Source organism: Endocarpon pusillum (assembly GCF_000464535.1).
Source record: "Endocarpon pusillum Z07020 unplaced genomic scaffold C706679, whole genome shotgun sequence".
Classification (NCBI taxonomy): domain Eukaryota; kingdom Fungi; phylum Ascomycota; class Eurotiomycetes; order Verrucariales; family Verrucariaceae; genus Endocarpon; species Endocarpon pusillum.
In genome coordinates, this window is record NW_006913534.1 from 20,363 (window position 1) to 42,081 (window position 21,719).

General features: G+C 46.6%; 7 protein-coding genes across 7 annotated transcripts; 3 read left to right on the forward strand and 4 right to left on the reverse strand.

Moving 5' to 3' along the window:
• Positions 1-4,263: 4,263 nt before the first annotated feature.
• EPUS_09012 (uncharacterized protein) lies at positions 4,264-5,011 on the reverse strand (the record flags this gene model as incomplete). The annotated part of the gene is made up of 2 exons (XM_007787946.1): positions 4,264-4,782; positions 5,006-5,011. 2 exons carry the CDS (start codon positions 5,009-5,011, stop codon positions 4,264-4,266), a joined length of 525 nt encoding a protein of 174 aa, XP_007786136.1.
• Positions 5,012-5,471: 460 nt separating this feature from the next.
• EPUS_09013 (uncharacterized protein) lies at positions 5,472-7,514 on the reverse strand (the record flags this gene model as incomplete). Its single annotated transcript, XM_007787947.1, has 3 exons — positions 5,472-6,199; positions 6,250-6,470; positions 7,114-7,514. The coding sequence occupies 3 exons, from the start codon at positions 7,512-7,514 to the stop codon at positions 5,472-5,474; spliced, it is 1,350 nt and encodes a 449-aa protein (XP_007786137.1).
• Positions 7,515-10,112: 2,598 nt separating this feature from the next.
• On the forward strand, positions 10,113-11,511 carry EPUS_09014 (uncharacterized protein; the record flags this gene model as incomplete). Its single annotated transcript, XM_007787948.1, has 2 exons — positions 10,113-10,228; positions 10,281-11,511. The coding sequence occupies 2 exons, from the start codon at positions 10,113-10,115 to the stop codon at positions 11,509-11,511; spliced, it is 1,347 nt and encodes a 448-aa protein (XP_007786138.1).
• A 495-nt stretch (positions 11,512-12,006) lies between these two features.
• Positions 12,007-13,884, reverse strand: EPUS_09015 (uncharacterized protein; the record flags this gene model as incomplete). The annotated part of the gene is made up of 1 exon (XM_007787949.1): positions 12,007-13,884. One exon carries the CDS (start codon positions 13,882-13,884, stop codon positions 12,007-12,009), a length of 1,878 nt encoding a protein of 625 aa, XP_007786139.1.
• A 314-nt stretch (positions 13,885-14,198) lies between these two features.
• On the forward strand, positions 14,199-15,095 carry EPUS_09016 (uncharacterized protein; the record flags this gene model as incomplete). Its single annotated transcript, XM_007787950.1, has 1 exon — positions 14,199-15,095. One exon carries the CDS (start codon positions 14,199-14,201, stop codon positions 15,093-15,095), a length of 897 nt encoding a protein of 298 aa, XP_007786140.1.
• Positions 15,096-15,241: 146 nt separating this feature from the next.
• Positions 15,242-16,429, reverse strand: EPUS_09017 (uncharacterized protein; the record flags this gene model as incomplete). The annotated part of the gene is made up of 1 exon (XM_007787951.1): positions 15,242-16,429. One exon carries the CDS (start codon positions 16,427-16,429, stop codon positions 15,242-15,244), a length of 1,188 nt encoding a protein of 395 aa, XP_007786141.1.
• Positions 16,430-17,454: 1,025 nt separating this feature from the next.
• On the forward strand, positions 17,455-18,261 carry EPUS_09018 (60S ribosomal protein L10-A; the record flags this gene model as incomplete). Its single annotated transcript, XM_007787952.1, has 3 exons — positions 17,455-17,499; positions 17,556-17,731; positions 17,811-18,261. The coding sequence occupies 3 exons, from the start codon at positions 17,455-17,457 to the stop codon at positions 18,259-18,261; spliced, it is 672 nt and encodes a 223-aa protein (XP_007786142.1).
• Positions 18,262-21,719: the final 3,458 nt, after the last annotated feature.

Below are 21,719 nucleotides of genomic sequence, written 5' to 3' on the forward strand. Positions count from 1 at the left end.
AACGCAAGACAAATTAATGATGTTCGCGCAGTTTTATCATTGGACCGTTGTAGCTGAGTGGAGTTTGGCACTGCTAGACCACATGGCTTTTGCCGGGGGAGATCTGCATGGTAGATTGCAGGCTACCAAACCTTAAACACCAACAACTCGTCTTGTACTATACTAAACGGATTGTGTGCAATCCAGCCAGTCAATACGTACCTACGGACGTCCATCCGCAGCTAGCGTTCTACCCCAATGATATACTCCAGTTCAAGTCCAGCATGTGAGAGGCCTACACATCGTTACCTGCGCATATGAAGCCGATCATGAGAAGGCAAGGCCTGATTTGTGTAGCAAAAGCACGCCGTCGCAGAGTACTTTAGACTCCGCCTTTTCTAGACAAGATCAAGGCAACAAGAAAGCTGTGAATAAATGTTCGACGATCGAAACATGCGATCCCTGCAGGCATCGACCGACTTGTGACTTTACAGAACGTCATGATAAAGAACGTAGTATCTTTCATGGCCCTCACTGGAGCTTAGGCTGGTGTCTACCAGCCCTGAAAAATTGGGGCCAAATCTTAGTTCTGCTTACCCGGGCACGTGGACAATAGTACTACGTTATTTCTCCACAGTTCAACCGGCTGGTGTAATTTGTTAGTACCAAAATGTGCCAATCACCGAGGTGACTTCTACTTCGCACCCTAGAGCTGAGGTATCGCCGTATCTAGGAAATTATTTAGACAATTTCCATTAGCTTACTGCGCGCCTTTACTAGTAGCAAACAACAAAATGCATATCAGCCAGAGGGGGTGAGACAAACTAGATCGCCTTCTGGCTGCACATTGTGAACTCACCGCTTTTTTATTCTGCCAAGGCCTTGATCACATTGCCCGTGTCTTAAGGTGAAACGGACAGTGCTTTTCTGACTCCAATGAAAGCAGAGAATGCGGGTCAGGGATACCGTCAAGGGTGTGCGTCAATTAGCAGCACGGTAGGTAGTAGTAACCCTATCATGCAGGGCGTTAATTGACGTGGCAGCCACGTGGAACATACAGATCAACCTGAGCTAGAACAACTTTCTACCAGTGCTTGTACCCTGGGCTGCCAGAAAGCGAATTTTAGCACATCGTTAAGCCGTCTTTAGTAATGATGTAAGTTACAGATTTCGTTTCTCTGATTCGATCATCGGGCTTCTCTAGCATCTTTACCCATATTTTAACCTCATTTCCCATGGACACATTGGTTAATCTCTATTTTTGCAACAATCTTGAATGTACACTAAAACTCATTTCTGGACGGGCACCGAGTAGCTCCGGCAACAGGCTCACCCAAACACCGAACAAGCTTGGACCAGTGGGAGTCAGTAAGGATACATCAATTAAGTGTGGTTCGGAACTCACAAGCACTGTCCTTTTGGTGGAGTGGTTGATTTGTGCCTCTTCTGCGGGTATGGTGATGACATGATCTAGAATTGATTAGTTTGTCTCGCTTGTCATGCTGTCTGTCTCCCTGTTTTAAGTATTACCTCCGCTGGTCCATCCGGAGAGAAAGACATGAATCTGCGCCTCAGTCCTACCTCATGAATGCCCTGGAGGGGCGCTGATTAGGCCTCCACTGGTCCACCCAACAAATATCTGGATTTCTCAAACTCTCCTTGACATCAGAGAACCGTGAGTCTACTTGTTTCACAATGCTATGTTTCGGGCCATGACTCCAGGCTCACTTCGTATTCGGCTGCACCATCCTATGTTGACCTTCGAGGCCCAGTAACATGTCTAAGGTGTGTGGCAAGTTCTTAATACTACGATTGATGCTCTTTGCCAGGTCTTTTTGTTGGAATCTTAATTGCACTCTCCCAACAAATTTCTCATCAACACCTTTTAGGACTAGGAATCATATCATATCATTTCTGCTGGAAACCGCCATTCACTCTACCCGGATCATGTAGCCCAGATGACATGAGCCATCCATATCGCGCAACAACCTCTGAGATTGTATTAAGCCCTGGTCACTCACAGACCATGGAGAAGTCACCACTCAACCTCCCGCAGATGTACTATAGTATGAAGGCGATTGTTTGCTTGGACTTCACATATTTCTACTGGCCCTGCATGAATTTATGCCTAGTTGAAGTCTCAAACCCCTGCTTTACCTTGATGAAGTGGATGGATGGAATTCTATCTATCTGCAGAATCTATCTAAGACGGGGGAGCAGGCTAATCTATTAGAGCGCGCAGACACGTGACACCAAGAGGATTTGGCTGTGGCATACCGCCAATTCCAACATACTTGACGAAGTAATGATACTACATCGGTTGATGTCCTTTTGTTCAAAGAGTCTTTCATGCCAAGATGATGCACGTGTTTCAAATTAACAAAGAGGTACAAGAATCATGGCGCCCCGTGGGGATGGTCACACCGCAACGTTTGTGCCAACTACTACATAACGTAGTAGTATCGTTACTAAATGACGGATGGGATCCGTAGTCTCTGTACCACTGACGTGCTCTGGCATCCCACTATGACTTCTTGATCTTCTCCGCCAAGCTGGTTAGTGTGTCATTTTTGGGATGTTGTCTGCGGGGAAATCCTGTTCCGTCTTCCCCGCTTGGGTCGTCCTCTCCCCTGTTTAATGAGCTGCGGTTCACAGCGCCATCAAGCATGAACAACAAATAAATGCCTGGGATACGAAGACGATAAAATGTCCTGAACTCTGATTAGGTTGGGACAAATGCGGCGCTGTGTTCTCTTACACGCTTCGTGAAACCAAAACCTCATGTGTGCAATGCATTGTGGTCTCATACTGTTGCGAGGTTTACCAGCATTGCTTGCCCCGTTTGGATTGTCTCATTGCCTAAAGCCCAGTTACTACTATCTACCAAATAGGTGAAACCTATTCATACGATTTGTCAAGCACTTGGAAATCATCTCCGGAAAGACTGCAACGCCATGATATTGTCAAGTCCACAAGGTCAATCATCGCCGGAAATGCTTCCCAACACGGGTGGAGCTAGGCGAATGACTTGAACCAATATGGCAATCCTCGCCGACTTTTCCACATTCCACCACAGCCGTCAAGTCTATGTGCACGAAAAGAAAGGTTTAGTCCTTTGCTGTATCCATGAAGATGACAATATTTACGAGGAAGTGATGATCTACACTCGCCAGTATGTCCTTCTGTGAAGCTGCAGGAGACTCTACTATTCGACATTTCCACCTATTCATTGATATGGGACCGTTACCAGGTAAAATGATATTCAACCCTGAATCAAGCACAGTACTGATATCTTTCGGATCTTTGACGAGGTTTTCGACCGTGATGGAACTGCTTGGCATATCCAACGAGCCAATGTCCGTGTCACTGTGGGCAAGCAATCAGTCGAGGGCTGCGAATAGCACTCATCACGATCTTATTCTCGTTTCCTTCATCCTGGTCTCAAACACTTGTTCCTTTCCTGGATTCGACTCAAATCTCCATTTCTTATTGCATATGCAGCCTGGTTAGAGCCCTCGCCATCTACAGCCTGAAACAGCTGGAGGATCTCCGTCTCTTTCTGAAGTTTCTTCCCACGAAAAACATATATTTACAATGCCGGGCTTATAATCCAGCGACCAGGTTATTAATACCCAAGAATGAGAACAGAACCCGTGATCTACCACTATTTCATTGACGTGAGCCCGAATCGAGGAAACAATCCAACTGCTCTTGAAAATGCTAGAATAGCAGCAGGATGTAAGTAGATTTGCTGTTGAAAAGGGACCTCCAAATCAGTGCATCAATGGCAATTTGATTCAAGGTGGAAAAGAAAGCAAAAGGGAACACCACTGGTCATGTGGGCGGAGGAGAAGGAGATGCTGGAGGCTCGAATGATATGGAAAGATAGCCGCCTTCCAGGGGTTAATCTCCGCCTAAGCTCTGCGGTTGAGCGACCTCTCGATAGTAGTATGACCCAAAGGCGGAATTCAATAGGATAGTCACCATCCTTTCAGCAGTTCTCGACCTATCTATGCATGTGCTTTGCGCCTTCCAATGAGTGTGGTAGGAACATGGAAGCGGAAATCCTCAAGATCGTCACAACATACAATCCTTGTTTCCCTTTTCCCACCGTATGTACAAGCAGCTTGTCAGCTCCAGCAATCTTCGGGATCGCCGCTCCCTCTTCTGAATCTACAGGGACCAGCACTGCCCTAGCTCAGCATGCCCTCGTCTTTGTAAAACCCCCCATCTCACTCCTTTGCCCCTCTGGCGCCCCAACCCCAAACCTCACTCCTTTCCTCCTCAGCCAACCTTCCCACCCTTGGGCCCACTCCCTTTACCGCTCGTCTCCGTCCTCTCCGGTCCCTTCTGCGCCCCTCTCTCCGTATCCATCTTCGGCTGACTAACCTCATGATTCGCCGGGCTCACCTTCAACGGGTCCCGGCCGTCCCCGGGCCCACTATCTTCCAGCTGAGACTCTGGATCGTTGTTGCCCGGTTGGAAAGCCGGGTCTTCGTGGCCCGCGGCGCTGTCGTCGCTGCCGGTCTTGCTGTATTCGTTGGATTCGGTGTTGATGGAATCGCGGTCCATGAGGGAGGATTTTTTGTCTGCGTCGTTCGGGTTGAGGATCGAGGCGGAGGTGGTGAAATTCCGGTGCTGGCGGCTAGAGCGGGGGGTGGGCGGCGTGAGGGGAGAGGGAGGCGGGTTTGAAGGAGGGGATGGGTGCGTAGGAGACGCATTCTTTGGGCTTTCTGAGATGTTTTTGGGGGTTGATGATTCGAAGACTAGTAGGTCTGAGTTTTGTGGGAGTGGTCTTTGAGTCTGGTGTTCGGAATTAATGTGAGCATTGGGGTAATTAGTTATTCAAAAATTACCATGACGTAGAGGCTTAGAAAATCATCATGACTTCGTCATTGGCCGTTCATAAGCGCGGGAATTCCATTAAGCGCGGCCATTACTTACAAAGGCGCGACTCCACGCTGCCGGCTAAAGATTGCCAACCAGTGGTGACAAGACATTTGAGAAGCTGTTGCGCAATACTTACCTTCATGCCATATGGGCCTATTACGTACTGACCAGCTAATTCTCCTTGCGAAACTATGTTTTTAGTCTACTGAGACAGAGAAGCCAGGAGGTCTTCAGAAGTTCTGACCTTTGATCGGCATATCATTGTTGCTCGGACCTCCGACGACACTTCGATCCTCCTTGGTAATTCCTTGCTCTGTTATCGCGCAAGAACAGAAGAGCTGGCTTGGAGAGCACTCTAAGATAACTTTGCCATTCGCACGTTCTGCGATCGAGCATCCAGCCTGGACCACACTCGCATTCGCGCCTGCTCTTTATCCTGCATTATGGTCGGAAACTGGCGTTCTGCGTCTTGAAAGGAAGATTAATGGCTTGATGCCTAGAAAATTGGATTCCAAGATTTGTGCTAGCATCTTTGGGCCAGCTCAAGCCACTGAACAGGTTCCTCATTATGGTGACATCCGTCGTAAACCAGCCATGTAGCTTCAGAGGGGTTTGATTCCACGGTGGATGCTGGCAATCCCACCAGAAAGATTGTCATATCCCAGTCCAGGAACTAAAAAACCTGCGTCTCCGATCATGGCTCTGAACTCTTCTTGAGCTGGGAAGCGTTCAATGCTTTCAACCAAATATTGATAGCTGTCCCTGTCACCTGCGACGAGCTGTCCAATCAGAGGGATGGCTCCAAAACTCCATCTCTTATAAACTGCATTGAACAAAGTACTATTCACATGACTGAACTCGAGACATGCAAAGACACCGCCGGGCCGAAGAACTCGAAAAGCTTCTCGTAATGCAGCATCCTTGTTTGTGAAGTTCCGGATGCCAAATGCGACTGTGTAGAGATCCACGGAGTCAGAGGGCATTGTTGGCATAGATTCTGCATTGCCCTGGACGAAATCCAACCGACCGGTGTCTGCGTATTTGCTCGCAAGTGCTCTTTTCTTCCCTTCTGCAAGCATGTCCGGATTAATATCTGCGATGGTAACTTTGGTACTGTGATCGCCATTGATTTGAGTCGCGTGGTCAAGCATTCGAAATGCGATGTCACCCGTCCCACCAGCTACGTCAAGAATATTCCACCCTTGGCCACTTGTCGAACCTGGGTTCAGCGATCTGACGAAATGATCTTTCCATATTCTGTGAATGCCAAGAGACATGAGATCGTTCATGGTATCGTAGGAGGACGCAACGGAAGAGAAGACCGCGCCGACTGTGTTAGCAATCAGCCTAGTTTGAACACTCTTGTACGCCTGATCCCACCTTTCTTCTCCTTCTGCGCCTCCGAAATCGTCTCGAACCCGAAGTGTGTGGTGCGGCCATCTTCAATCCTTTCTTCTGTCTTTTGTGACTGGCGAATGGAGCACGAGAAGCATCTGTACAGGATCGGCTGGTACTTTTTCCGTTTCGCAAAACAGTGCAGACTCCTCCATGCTGTACGCCCACATGCAATGGTCTTGGTGGTCATGACCCAGATACTGGTGCTATTGTGCATCCATATTTAGCACGTCAAAGAAAGGTCAATGAGATCCCGCCGCTCTGGCGATTGGTCCATTGGCTCTGGCTCTTGCCGCAGGTCAAAAGTCTGGGCACATCCGGCAACTATTTGTTCGCTCGTCCGTATCCAATTGGCTATGATTGAGCGGCGTGTCTGATTTGATTGATATTACGTTCTTAGTCTCTTTCGTTCACCAGTGTTCTATGCTCTGTGTCTATATTTACACTGAAAAAACTGGATGATGTCTATGCATCAGAAAGATTGTATTGCATAATTTATTCGCTAATCAGCTATTTTATAGTCCTATGTTCAAATCCTCGGTTCCCTGTGCTTCCGCGTGTCCATAGTTTTCGTCTATCATGGATAGGGCAAACTTGATTGATTGATCCGAGTATGAAGCTCAACAAGTTGCGTAGCAGCAACTACGTAGTAAAGCTGATCCGCTAAACGCCAAGCATAACCTGCACGTGACACCGTCCCTCGAGATCTATGGTTCACCCAGAAGATCCTCCGGTCCTTGTCATCATTAATTAGCGCTTGCCAATCGCCATGTCAGTTCTACAAAACTTACCGACACCATTCAGAGTAATCAACTCAGTCACCCGCAGATAGCCTATTGTCCTCTTCACCAATGGCGCTTGCCAATCGCTGCATTGGCGGAACTGACACCGTCCAGAGTCGCCGCGTTCGCTTCCGCGAGGGCTTGATCAACAGCATCCTGCCATGATTGGCGTTTGCTGATCGCCGCACCAGCAGAGTTGAGACCATTCTGAATCGCTGCACTGGCTTCCGTGAGTGCTTGATCAACAGCATCTTGCCATGACGCCTCTCCTACTGCGGCGTCTGCAGTACTGATACCGTTTGCGATTGCGGCATTGGCGTCGGCAAGAGCTTGATCTACTGAGTCTTGCCAGGATTGCCGCTTGTCAATTGATGCTTCAGCCACGTCAATGCCTTGGGTAACTGGGGCGGCATTGACTTTGCAGCTGATGGCTGCCAGCGCTAGAGGGACTAGGGTCGCGAGCTGCATATTCAATACTTCTGACGTGAGTTGAAAAGCTGGGGGGATAGGCCAAGGGCTGGTACGTGAAGAATAGCCGAACCTGCTGTAAAGGAGCCTGTGGGATATGGAGGAAATGTGCAGTACGTCTGGGGGACCCCGTTTATATACTAATTGCAATATCTAGGTGATGTCTTACCGCAAAAGCTTGTGCTCATCATACACGGAGAGCTACAACACTAAGACACCAGAATGGTCCGAAGGAGCTGAGGATGACAAGCAAGGGGCATATTCGAGTTACGGTCGAATGCTATCGCTGGGTGGCTGCATGGTGCCTTGCGGGAACGGCCTTGGGCAAAGCACTATTAGATTATAAAAGGGAATCGTAGTGAAGATTGCGCTTCTATGCGTGAACGCAACACTTAAACGAGGTCGGTTGCTACCGAGTGAGAGCCTTGTCCTTAGGAGTAGTTGCCATTTACGGCCGTATCACGGGAGTGGAAAGGCGATATAAGATGGGTACCGAGGTTAAGGAATTCCCAAAAATGGCTTGGTAGAGTGCTGATCCCTGCTATTTAGCTGAAATGTAAATGTTCATGCGATAAAATCTTGATCTTATGCGGTGTTACGAGATTCCTCTTAGCATAAACTCAAGCTCCGTCATGGTAAAGAAGCATATCAAGTTACGATTTCGCAACCTGATCTCGCCAGCACCCCAGCAATATCGGAATGACTGCATATGATAGTCCACGAACGTGGGCGGCACATCATCCGATTAAGATGTCGCTCATCATGCAAGATTTGGATAAGCAATAGCTGGGGCGACCTAATGAAAGACTTGATGGAAGACCGCGGTGATTCGACACTTCTTCGTCATGCTAATTGAAGCTAGCTGCAGTAGGAACCATGACTGATGATGTTTTCGAAGGATATTGCTGCATGCGACCTCCGCCACTGTCTGACAGGATTGAATGACACTTGGCCTCCGTGTAAGGAGGGATGGTGAATTTCGTATTCCCATGTACCTGCTCAACACGTTCTCGTCTTTGGAGCTCCTGCAAAGAGTGGTGTCTATGTACCAGTCCAACCAAGCAAAGCACTGATGATGCAGTGGTCCGTTCCTTACGCCACAGAGCCTCGACAGGCGCATTGGGGGAGCTCCTAATTCCCATGCGAGAAAATTGAAAGCGTTGTGGTCTGGAAAACCTTTCCACTCTAGTCACAGCAGGCGCTGGTAGGTTTTATTGTTTCTCAGCCCTCTCTTTAGACAACACATATATATAGCGCCTTTACTACGGTGCCCACACATCTTGCTCTTCCACTCCGTTGTTTAGTCCAACACATCTCAACTCGCAGCGATTTTTGTTTCATGCTTTGTCCTCTGGATAATTGATAGATCAGTGTGTCCACTTGAATCAAATTGAGTCAGATATTCCAAATCAAATGCTTAACAAACAACCCAAATCCATGCTTATGTCAAACGAAATCAAGACTTAGAAATTTGACAAATTAGTCAGATCTCTTTTATTTTGAAATATTCAGGGTTATTTAAATGATCTTGGCGGACTATGTTTATAAGATGAAAATCCTCGGTGGTCTTCTCACAAAAGATCGCTTCCTAACGTTTGACTCCATTTGACAGACGAGTCAAATCAAGTCAAATCAACCGTTAGGATCAGATAAGCAACCCAAATGAGAGTCATGATTTAGTTTATTTAATTTGGTGTATACACTGTGATGGATGCTTCTTGGACACTCTGATAAACTTACGTCACTAGTATCTCGGCACGCCTTGGAGCTCTGGCTAGAGTTACATGGCTGATATGTCGAAAGTGAAAAGTCATATAACATATCACGTTGTCTTGCCTACTCTGTCTTTAGGTGGTACATTTTCACCGCAGTTGGGTCTCATACAGATATTGTCCTAGTGGAGTATCTCACTACCGTCGTCGTGGGCTCTGTTCCACTAGAACTAGTTATATCTCTGGCCAATTTCAAGCCTGCTTGGGCTTGGTGGTTTGGGAAAAGGAGTGAGCTATATCAGCCATCGAGCCGTCTGCCAGGACGTAGGCTGTATCCAAAAAAGACCCTCGTGGACTTGTCAGATGACTTGTCAGGATAAGAAGAATATTCTGATGATGAACTGGTAACGGCGACTTTAAGTGGTCGAGATTTGAGTAAAGTTTGCTATTATTGTATAGGTCAACTTCTGGTAGCCACATTTAATCTGATACTTGCTGTACTGCTTTCAATGACATCAGCTTAGAATATGTCGAAATATCATACATGTCTCCCAAAATCTACACATCAAAGCCGTGCAATTTAGCGCCATTCAACCCATCTTGCCTCGATCCCCCAGATGGGCTCAGTGGGCATAACCACACACGCCATGCTCGTAATGGGCTAGTTGTTGACTAAGCAGACATTGTCTCACATTGACTTAGTCATCATCCAAGCCACAAGCACGGCTGAGAACTGAGGCAAGACTTACGTAGTAGGAGCTAATTACCGCAATGCCGATGGTAACCGAACACAACCCTCTCCTCTACGGAAGAAATGGAGATTCTAAGATTCGCATTGCGCATCCGGACTGTTTTCTGCTATCAACTGAATATAGTAACTAACTAAATGAAAGCTACAAGAAGGCCTCATGGATTCCGCTTTAACGTCTCGACTGGCTACGCAGCGTGTCGCGCAGCGTCTAAACGATGGAGCTCTATCTCCCAGAGACCTGGATCCGACCAGTATGTTCTCCTTATTATGAGTGCTGCAGAGGGCTAAATGATCAATGTACAGTGTGCACTTTCCCGGTGCGGTCAACAGCAAATTTACTTCCGAGATGATCTTCCAGAGACCTTCTACCCACCCTACGATCCCAACGTACCGCGTCATGGACTCAGACGGCAATGTTGTTGACAATACCAGGGATCCTCAATCTGCGCCAGACTCAGAAATCCTGAATTGGTACAGAAATATGCTCACCGTCAGCGTCATGGACCGGATAATGTATGACGCTCAACGACAGGGCCGCATCAGCTTCTACATGGTCTCTGCTGGGGAGGAAGGAATCGCTGTCGGATCTGCATCTGCGTTGACGTCGGATGATGTCGTATTTGCGCAATATCGAGAAACAGGGGTATTTGCGCAGAGGGGGTTTACATTGAAGGATTTCATGAGTCAACTGTTTGCTAACAAGAATGATGCGGGAAGAGGGAGAAACATGCCAGTACACTATGGTAGTGCAAAGCTGAATATACATACCATCTCCAGCACGCTTGCGACGCAAATCCCACAAGCGAGCGGCGCAGCATACGCGCTCAAGATGCAGGCCTTACAAAACCCTAACATACCCCAGAGAGTAGTGGCATGCTATTTCGGCGAAGGAGCAGCCAGCGAAGGTGACTTTCACGCCGCTCTCAATATTGCAGCAACGCGCGGCTGTCCCGTCATCTTCATCTGCCGTAACAACGGCTTCGCCATCTCCACCCCAACCTTAGAGCAATACCGCGGTGACGGCATTGCCAGCCGCGGCATCGGCTACGGCATCGACACCATCCGCGTCGACGGCAACGACATCTTCGCTGTGCGTGAAGCTACTCTAGCAGCGCGGAACATGGCCCTCCAAGACGGCGGTCGTCCCATCCTCATCGAAGCAATGAGCTACCGCGTCAGCCACCACAGCACCAGCGACGATAGCTTCGCCTACCGCGCCCGGGTTGAAGTCGAGGAGTGGAAACGGCGCGACAATCCAATCTCGCGGTTGAGGAAATGGATGGAGAAGAAGGGGTTGTGGAACGAGCAGATGGAGAGTGAGGCCAGGACGGAGATCCGTAAGCAGGTCCTGCAGGAGTTATCTGCTGCGCAGAAGGAAAAGAAACCACCCCTGAGGGCTTTGTTCGAGGACGTGTACGAGGAGATTACGCCGGAGGCGGCAGCGCAGATGAAGGAGCTGAAGAGGATGATCGACACGTATCCGGACGAATACGATGTCTCTGGATTCGAGGGCGGTGTCAAGAGCTTAGAGTGAGAATGTTGCTCGTGGATCCATCGAAGCCGGCTTTCGGCTACAGGACCGACATGAAGCAGTCCTCCCATTCTTGAGGACAATTTGCCACGGCCTCAAACTCAAAGCAAGGACTTCATGAGCCTCCGAGAGCCGAAGCTTGAGTCAGGGCAGCGTCGGACCTATTCAGGCAGTTCCTTGAACTGGTATCACGCTATGTATGGTAGGCGTCAAATCGGCGGCGTGGACCTGAGAAAGAAGACCGCACCGCTGTTGGATGCGAGCACTGGCACTACGAGATCTACACCGGGCTATTCGAATGAAAAGGCAAGAGACCATGTAAATAGGACACCAATTTGAGAAACAAGGAAAGTCAGCGTAATGAGCTACTAGTCATGGACTGCCCCACTGTGTCTCCTGGTGAAGGATCAGAGACAAACAAGAAACGGGCAACCAGAAACAACTTAGAACCACTTAGCTCTCACTGCAAATCCTCTATCTAACCATTCAGCTGTCTAATCAATCCACTTTCTCCGCCTTCCTCCTCCGAAACCGATCGCGAATCCTTACCAGCCTCCCTCCAACCCTGTCCCTGAACGCCCTCCAATCATACCCCGGGGCCTCATCCGCGCCCACAAACCTCCTCACCAACAGATTGAAGATGCTCCCGAACGCCAGCGCCATGACCGTGCTCGTCAGGATGATCACGTTGTACGGCATGCTGAAATCCGGGGTTGGCAGCGTGAGGAGCAGGCTTGTCGTGCGGATATATACATTCCCGTCCCTGTTACCCTCCCTTAGCCCTATACTTGCTACAGCTGGATCAGATATGGAGCGATCGGTGGTGATGGTGGAGGTCTGATTTAAGACCTTGATGACAGCGGGCGCGACGTTGAAGCCGCGATTGGCGTCGGGCGGGTACTCGGTGTATCTTAGGATTGCCTTTTCGAAGTCGTAGGTCAGAGTTACGGTGCTGGAGGCGGGGATGGAGAGGAGGAGTTCGAGTTGCGTGCCGCGTTGCCGGTCGATGGCCGGGACGTAGTACATTTCTTTGATGACTTGCCAGTTTGAGGTGGTGTATGTATTGGGCGGCGAGGATGGGGACGAGGAGGTGATGTCGGCCTTTAGAGTGTGGATGAAGGGACGCATGAACCAGGGGAGGTTTTCGAAGTAGACCAGCTGGACCGGTTCGATAGGGGACGGATTGGTCAGGATGGTGCGTATGCCGCCGTTTGCGGCGCCGTGGCCAACGATTGTGCGTTCTGCACGTAAGGGTTCGTGGGGAAGATTGGGTTGCGTGTTTAGCTTTTGTGGTATGACTTCAAGGTTGAAGACTTCTTCAGGTCGGAAGTGGTAGCAACGGTACTCGGTGGACTGACTAGGTGGGTTTTTGACTTCGAATGCGCCGAATGGCACATAGACTTTCCTCTCGTGTGGAACGTGGAGACAGAGCGGTTTCCATTCTTCGTCAATCAGGGGGCAGGCTCCAGGGATTTTCCTTCCGAAGACCTCCTCTATTGACCACCCTATCTCTTCAGTGGACTCCTTTGGGTAGCATGTGTCGTGCGCATGGTACGGTTTAGACTCATCACAGTTTAATTGATCTGCTGGAATGGGGCGGGGAATTGGATTGTCGCGAGGTCGTTTGGCTCGCTCAATGTCCAGGACCATATCGATGGTTTGTGAGATCTCTATGTGGCATTCGTCCGCTCCAGCAGGGCAAACAGGATGAACATCAATTGACATACTCTGCCAAGAAGCATCAAAAACCTTGTGGCCGTCCAACAGACTTGCGATGCCTGCTTTCCCTTTGCATGGAAGTAGCTTGAGGAAAGGAGTCAGATTCTCTGTGCAGACAACTTCTCCAGGAAGCACTCCATGCAGCAGACGCAAATGATCTTTCGAGACATCGTGATGACCCTCCGGGGAGAATGACCGAACAGGTCTTGTCGTCCGTGTAGAGTCAACAAAGTTCAAGGAAGCGCAAAAAAGACCAGACAGACTCTGTGTCAACGTAGTCCACTTGTGAAAGCTCTCCTCGTCATCTCCTGCATTAATCCACGCCCAAAGCTCCACCCCTGTACCTCCCTCTTTCTTGCCTTGCCATGGCCGAGCTCCCCACGTGTCTGCGTTCCACCTCCCTGTACTGAACCTCAGGTGTAGCTCTTTTGTGTTGGAGTGCTGCAGAATCTGCCCCAGGGACCGAGGAAAGAATCGGAAATTCTGTTTCTCGAATGATGTGACCGATTCATTGCTTCGGAAATCAAACGAGGCGAGCAGTGCTCCCAAGGGGAGAGGTTGAAGATTGAGTGATTCCTGGTAATCGGATTCTGCTGCTGTAGATTGGATCCTCAGGGCAAGAATGAGTCCCACGAGACACAGAAAGAGTCGCAACATGCCGTCATGTTGTCAATCAAGAAAGGCGATCCAAAAGGAAGAGTCCTTTGCTGCCTTATTGGAGGTTGTTGTAGTCGAAAGTACGGAGTAAAGTGCTTGCAGAATGGGGGCTTCTGCCACCTTGAACCTTGCTGCATTTACATACACAAATTCGCACGCGACTCACCAACGTTACGCGCCTACATAGAGCAAACGATACTGGCTGAGTTCTTGACAGAGTCTTGGGATCTTAAATTTCTAGTCTCTACCTCCCAGTCTTGCTCGCTTTACCATACTTAATAGAACAAGCGCAGCAGCCGTGTCAATTCTCCACGATGGCGGCAGAACAGCGCAAGCTGCTGGAGCAGCTCATGGGAGATCAGTTCTCCACCTCTGCCTCAGCTCGTAACGCAAATCTCACTCTCACCGACCCGAAAGTATGCCGTTCATACCTGGTCGGCACCTGCCCGCACGACCTTTTCACCAACACAAAGCAAGACCTAGGTCCATGCCCGAAAGTCCACTCGGAAAATCTCAAGCTCGAATACGATGCAATACCCGCTGCGGAGAGGAGCAGCAAATATGGTTTCGAGTATGACTACATGCGAGACATGCAAAAGTACATCGATGAGTGCAACCGGAGGATAGATGCCGCGCAGAGGAGACTGGAAAAGACGCCGGACGAGATCAGGCAAACGAATGCGCTGCTAAAGACTATCTCTGATCTCTCCAAGACTATCAACACAGGCTTGTTGGAGGTTTCGATATTGGGAGAGACGGGTTCAGTGGGTCTCGCAAGCACAGAATTCCATAAAGTGCGCGTGGCGAAGCAAGCCAGAGAGCAAGCCGAACGGGACTTGAAGGCCCTGAGTGACACGTCTGGGCCGAGTGGACATCAGAAATTGCAGGTATGCGATGTTTGCGGAGCATATCTGTCAAGGCTGGACAATGACAGGCGGTTGGCGGATCATTTCTATGGCAAGATGCACCTGGGTTATGCCCAAATGAGGAAGACATATGAATCGCTGCAGAAGGAATTGAAAGGACGGCCCCCTCCAGTGAGGCCGGAGGACAATGCTGCTGGCGGACCCCGTGGTAGCTTCGATGACGGACCGGGCTATGGTGATGGCGGCTGGGGAGGGAGAGGTGGGTTTGGTGGAAGGGGAGGATTCAGAGGCGGAGGAGGCTTTAGAGGTAGAGGTAGGGGCGGAGGTGGTTATGGTAGGTGGTGAACCTAGCCATACCATTGTTCAGTCAGTATCAGCGTGGCGTTCGGTGCATGGCTTGGTGAGATGGCTTCTCCAGAACAATATGTACAGATGCACTATGCTGCGAAGTCTACATGATAGCTAACGATATCATGTTCAGTTGAAAATTACTAACATCCTCCTTTCGGCTTTGCTGCTTCGCTCACCTCAACCTGATCAGCCCAACTTCCAGCACCTGCGATGGGTGATATGACTTCCGAGCTGGTTTTGTTCGGCTGTTGTCTCCTGGCTGTAGACGTATCGTCCCTTGGCTTCGTGGTTGCGGGAAGTGATGGAAAATCAACATCCGCTGTGATGTCGGGCTGACCAGCAGCACCGTTTCCGCGGCCTGCTCTCCCTCCAGCAGCGCCGTGTTCACTCCCACGGCCTCCTCGTTTACCTCGCCCTCGGCCCCCTCCCCTATTATCCCTCCTTTGATACTGTCTAAGATCCTCATCCTGTATTTCTTCGTGACTCGCTCGAACTCCTCCGTTAGCCCCTCTCACGTAATTACCTCTTCCCCTACCCCTAGAAGCCATCTTGAAGTCGTCTTCGTTCTTCTCTGCATCCCATTCCCTTCCTCCCATGACGGCCATTTTCCTGGCCCTATTCTTCTCTCGCTCGCCCTCCATCACCTTCCGGTTGGCCGCATCCTTGACCCGTTTCTCTGCCGCTGCACGTTCCCGCTCGTTGAAGCTAGCTGCGTCTGCTTCGGCTCGAGCATGGGCAGCGGAGCGGTTCTCAGATCTTGTCTTTGCGGCTGCAAGCTTAGCCGTGAGCTCTTCCTCAGTCAACTTGGGCTTCTTGATGCCCCCGGTCGCGGTTCGGTCACCTCGCACTGCGGGTGGCCGTGCAGGGGTGATAGGTTCGGTTGTAGGAACGGGACTAGGCGCCCCTTTGTCCTCTGGACCGTCTACCGGCTCTGAAGCTGGCTCCGGCTCGCCATCTGCGGACTTTGGAACATCAGAAGGGATGGCTGCTGGGGAAGTAGCAAGAGGAGCAGGATCCGGATCTATTGGCGCAGGTGCAGGCGCATGCGCATATTTTGATTGTAGAAGTGAGGAACTTGGTTGTCCTGAGTCAGCTCTGTCTACACCTCTCCCACGACCACCCCTTCCCCTGCTTCTGCCTCCTCTCGGATCATTTGCGCGGTGATGATTTGTTTCTGCAGCAGGACCCTTGGGAGCGTTCTTGAGGGAAATGTCGCGCACTTTCTTCGCAATCGTCTCTACTCCAGCGTTTTCCTTGGTAGGCTCAATGGGAATGATGTCATCATCGAAGAGGTCATCGTCGGCCCTGGATTGGGCAAATTCATCCATCACCGTGCTGGATGGTGGTGGAGAGGAGTCAGTCACGAGAATCCTACTCAGGGCAACTACTCCGTGTTGCATCGAACCCCAACAACAGGGGGAGTCCCCGCTATCCCAGTCGCTACATCTAAGTAACTAGGGGCCAGTCCCTTGCAGCCGCCATTTTCCGATCATGTCTCCATTAATAATACGCATACCTATGACTACACCCGCTGGTGAACATCTGTGAGACCTCTGAGATGTCCAATCCAGAACTTTGGTCGTATCCTCTTTAAGATCAATTTCACAATTTCACAATTTCACAATTTCACAATACCCAGTACTCATCTATTGTTCTGCTTTCAAACCTGCCTCTCCGGATAGAGAGACCTCTACAGTACATTCCACGAAATGGCCACCAGACCGAGACTTAGATAAAAACACCAGCAATCTACTTTCGAACTCCGAATTCTCATTATCTGCCCTTGTAGGTGCTGGCGAAGTGCTCTTGACACACATAGCACTTCGAAAGTATGATCTTACTGGTGGGGAGCATTGTATCTTTCTTAAGTTTCTTCCACAACTCCATGCGCAAACGAGGACAGAAATGAAATGAGCGCACTATTCCGGTTCGATATTGACACGCCAGGTCGCTCATGTCGTTGCTAAGAGCAGTTCAGAAGGAGTCTTGGAGATGTGTCAAAGTAGTAATATGAGTGTTTGTAAGTGCATTAAAATAAGATTACGATCCAAATGTACGATGGACCATAGATAGACTGTAGATAGACTCTAGCCGTCTGTTGCAGTATTGTGCTTGCAAAGCCTAGTTATCAGGAGCATGCAGCAGCAGATATTGGAGGTCATCAGAGTACCCTCATAAACAGTAATAGGGCTAGGGTACAAAGCGGGATATGGACGGACCAATTTAGTGCGGCTGCTTGGAAATCAACTGCGGTAACACTCAACTTCTTACTTAAACCTGAATCCGCCACCTTCAATTTTTCCTTCTACACAGTTCGCAAGAAGTGCAAAGGTCATCAAAACAAGCAGAGATCATGGCAAGAAGACCAGCGAGGTGCTACCGCTACTGCAAGAATAAGGTGAGCATCCCGCGACTCCGTGGTTCGACGACTGCATGTACTTACATTTGCTGCAGCCATACCCCAAATCACGATTCAACCGTGGTGTGCCTGATCCTAAAATTCGAATCTTCGACCTTGGTCGGAAGCGTGCCAATGTTGACGAATTTCCTCTTTGTGTGCACATGGTTTCTAACGAGTATGAACAACTGAGTTCTGAGGCCCTGGAAGCCGCTCGCATTTGCGCCAACAAGTAAGTAGTTTTTGAACCTATACCGCCATAACTGGTTGGAGCGCTGGTCATGTAACAATGCTGACTCTCGGTCTTGTAGGTACCTAGTCAAAGTCGCTGGCAAAGAAGGATTTCACCTCCGAGTCCGTGCTCACCCGTACCACGTTGTCCGAATTAACAAGATGTTGTCCTGTGCTGGAGCCGATAGACTGCAAACTGGAATGCGTGGTGCGTGGGGAAAGCCCAACGGGACTGTCGCTCGTGTCAATATTGGCCAAATCCTTCTCTCGGTCCGCACTCGTGATGCACACCGTGCTACCACTATCGAAGCTCTCCGCCGATCCATGTACAAGTTTCCGGGCCGGCAGAAGATTATTGTCAGCAAGAACTGGGGCTTCACACCTTTGAAGCGGGATGAGTATGTCAAGTTGAAGCAGGAGGGTAGAGTGTTGATTGATGGTGCATACGTTCAGTTCTTGAGGCACAAGGGCAAGGTCGAGGACAACATGAAGAGATTCCCGGGTGCGTACGAGACAGCTAGCGAAGCATAGATGTATCCTAGGGCGCGAGAGCTTCAGACGACGGCAAATAAATTTTCTTGGCGGACGAACCCCTAGGGAATATTTGAACTGTGATTCCCAAAGCACACGAGAAGAGTCAGTGCCAGACTTTAATTAGCTACGAATCACCCTGCGTTCAGACAATGAAAGATGTCACGGTTGCCCAAAAAGTGTCTGGTCCGCCTCTGCCAGTGCCGCGGGCCAATTTACAACACTTTGTTATGCTTGTTTACGTAGTCTAGATGCCAGTGCGCTACCTCTTTCGGTTTAGCCTCGCCTGATTAGGCAACGCGCTCTCTTGCCGCTTGGCCCGGGTATAAAGAGCCCGCTGCTCCTCAATCTCCCTCGCCGTCTCTTCCTTTCTGTCTTCTACTCTATCCTCTCCTCTTGTTACCCCTAGCTAGCCGCCCTTGTTGGCTTGCTGCGCCGCCGCTTCCGGGCTCTGCAGCATCATAACGCCAGGCCGCTGACCGGCTTCCTGCTTCTTACTAACCCTCTCTTTCTATTTTCGTGCTCTTATTCGATGCTCTCTTTACTGATTAATCTAACTATTAGCCTGGCCGTTAATGCTAATCTGATACATAGCCCACTTTACTAGACTTAGTGACTAGCGGTTTATATAATAAGGCCCTTATTAGCATTCTTTTCTTAGAATCCTACCTCTTTATTAATTTCTTGACTAACGTCTCCCTTGCCTAAGATACTAGCATTACTATAATTGGATTCTGTATTACCTGCCTCTCCTCTGTTACAGCACCTCCCAGGATGGGAAGGTTACCCGAGCCACGCAGCCCAAAGCTAGGCACTAGGCTTGGACACTAGGACCAGACTACCAGGATGGTTGCTCAGGGATAGCCAAGACTAAGCACACTTAAGGTTGCTTACCTCTGCTCACCACTGAGCACCACTGAGCACATACAGGTTGCTCACCTCTGCTCACTACTGAGCAGGACTAAGCATACGAATCTCTTATCTATATAAGCGCACTCCTTTCGCAGATAATCAGATAGTTCTTCTTACTCTGTAGTCAACTCATGTTATCAACTTACACCTAAGTTCAAGACATACTTATATCTGTTACTGCACCCTCTGTCCTACTTAACTAACCTACTTAGACTCAGCTTCTAGTTGAGACTTGTCTTAGCTAGTTAAGCCCTAATATTCTCCTCTTTAGTAATTATAACTTATTAACCCTTAGAGATCTTATATTAGCTGATAAGACGTTATAACAGAACTAATAATAAAAATGGCGTAATACTAGCTACATTACTTAAGAATAGCGTAGTAATAATAAAGTAGGTCTAGAATATATTAAGTAAAATATATAGAAGATAAGTATTATATTATATTACCTAAGAGTACCTCTATATTTAATAGAAAGCTAATTAAATATTAGAGTCTACTTTAATAGTAGATTTAAATAAGGCTATATAAGATCTTATTTAACTAAAAGAGTAATATAGCTAATAAATAAAATACCTTAATAAGGCTATTTTATAATCTGCTTTACTTATTTTTTCTTATTATTAGAATAGGCTCTTAAGTAGTCAGAAGCCTATATAAGCGTATAATATAGTTATAAATAAAATGCCTTATAAGATTATTTTAAAATCTACTCTACTACTTTAATTTTGTCACCTTAAACACTAGCCTTAAATTTAGACGTTTTCTTAATTAAAGATTTATATAAAATAAGTTATTATAATTATACTTCTGCTATTTTATTATCTTTATAAAGTTATATTTTTAATTAGTCTTTTATAAATAGTAGTATTACAGATAAATATTAATTATCTTTATAGTACTACTCTTAAGTAGTTATAAGAGACAGGCTTCTCTATTATATAATCTATAATATCTATATTATATATAATTAATTATATAGCGCTTCATCCTTTGTGACTCTGACTAACCCCTATTATAGATATCCTTCCTTATAGAGTTTAGTGTTAAGAGGTACCTGCGTTTAGCAATAAGGTTATTTCTGTAGCCTTAGCATTAGAAACATCAAAATTATAGAAGAGTATTATAGCCTTAGTGTTAAGAACATCAAAATTCGTTAAGACCTAACTGCAGCCTTAGCGTTAAGAATATTAAAAGTAAATTATAAGAGTAAAACTTTAACTAGCTATATTAGGCTAATTATAAGAGTTAAAAATCTATAAATAATAGTATTTAATAGCTATTATAAAGTAGAACCTATAAAGACCTAGGCCATAGCCTTAGATTAATATATAATATCTTAACGCAGCATTATATAATAGTATAATATGTCACTAGGAATATTATTAGAGGCTTAAAGGCAAGGCTTAAGAGGAAGGAAAGAGGCTTAAGGGCACGGCTTAAGAAAAAGAATAAAAGCATAAAAACAAGTACAAATAATCTATACTTCTCCCTTATATTATAGAACTCTTAAGTTTCGTCTTCTTATTTATAAGTAGCTAATTAAAAGCTTTTACCTTTATTCGTAATCTCTTATATTAAATGAAACTTCTTTTTTTATTAGATTAACTATCTCTAAATAATAAAAGATATATTAGTTTTATTACTTTAAAAGTTAAAGTATTAAAAGATAATATTAGTTTTAGGCAGCTTCTTAATAGTAGTCTTTTATTAAAAATTATAATCTTAAAGTTTAAGAGAAGTAATAAAGAAATAAATTTTTTAATAAATAATAAATAATATAATAGATAAGCTAGATAATAGATTAAATAGCTAGAAAACTAGTAATTATAATAAAGTAATAAGCTTCTCTAATATATTAGCTAATTAGAGAATAATTTTATATAGAAATAATAATAATAAGAGGCTCTGACTTAGTAACTCTAGATATAATAGTTAAGTAGAGCGGAATAAACTATATTATAAGTCTTATTAGAAGAGAAGAAGCCTAAGAAGATAATTAAACTTAATAAATACCCTAGTAAATAAAAAAGCTTAAAGCTCTAATTATAAATAGCTACTACTAAGCTAGTTATTAACTTTACTAAATATATAAATAAAATAAAGTTCTAGTCCTAATAAAAGAATTTAAGGGGAACGCTATAAAGAAACTAATAATATAGAAATACTAATATAGCAACTATAAATTTGTTAGCTTTAACACTCTTTTATTAAAGATTTATAAAGTTTTTAGAGATTAGTATAAGTGAGAAAATACGCTAGTATGTCTAAATTAGCTTTAGTAAGGAAAGAGTAAGTCTTTTTAATCTTATCTTTAGGAGTTTAAAAAACTACTTTTAAAGTTAGATTAATTCTTAGATTTAAATACTTCTAAAAAAGCCTCTTTAGAGATAATAATTAATAAGGATTTATATAAATAAATTATTTTTATAAGAACTTAGCAAATAATTTATAATAAATATAAGAAATTATTATTAAAAGTTAGCAAGAAAATCTAAAGATTAAAGAAACCTTAGACTATATATTAAAAATATTAGTAACAAAAC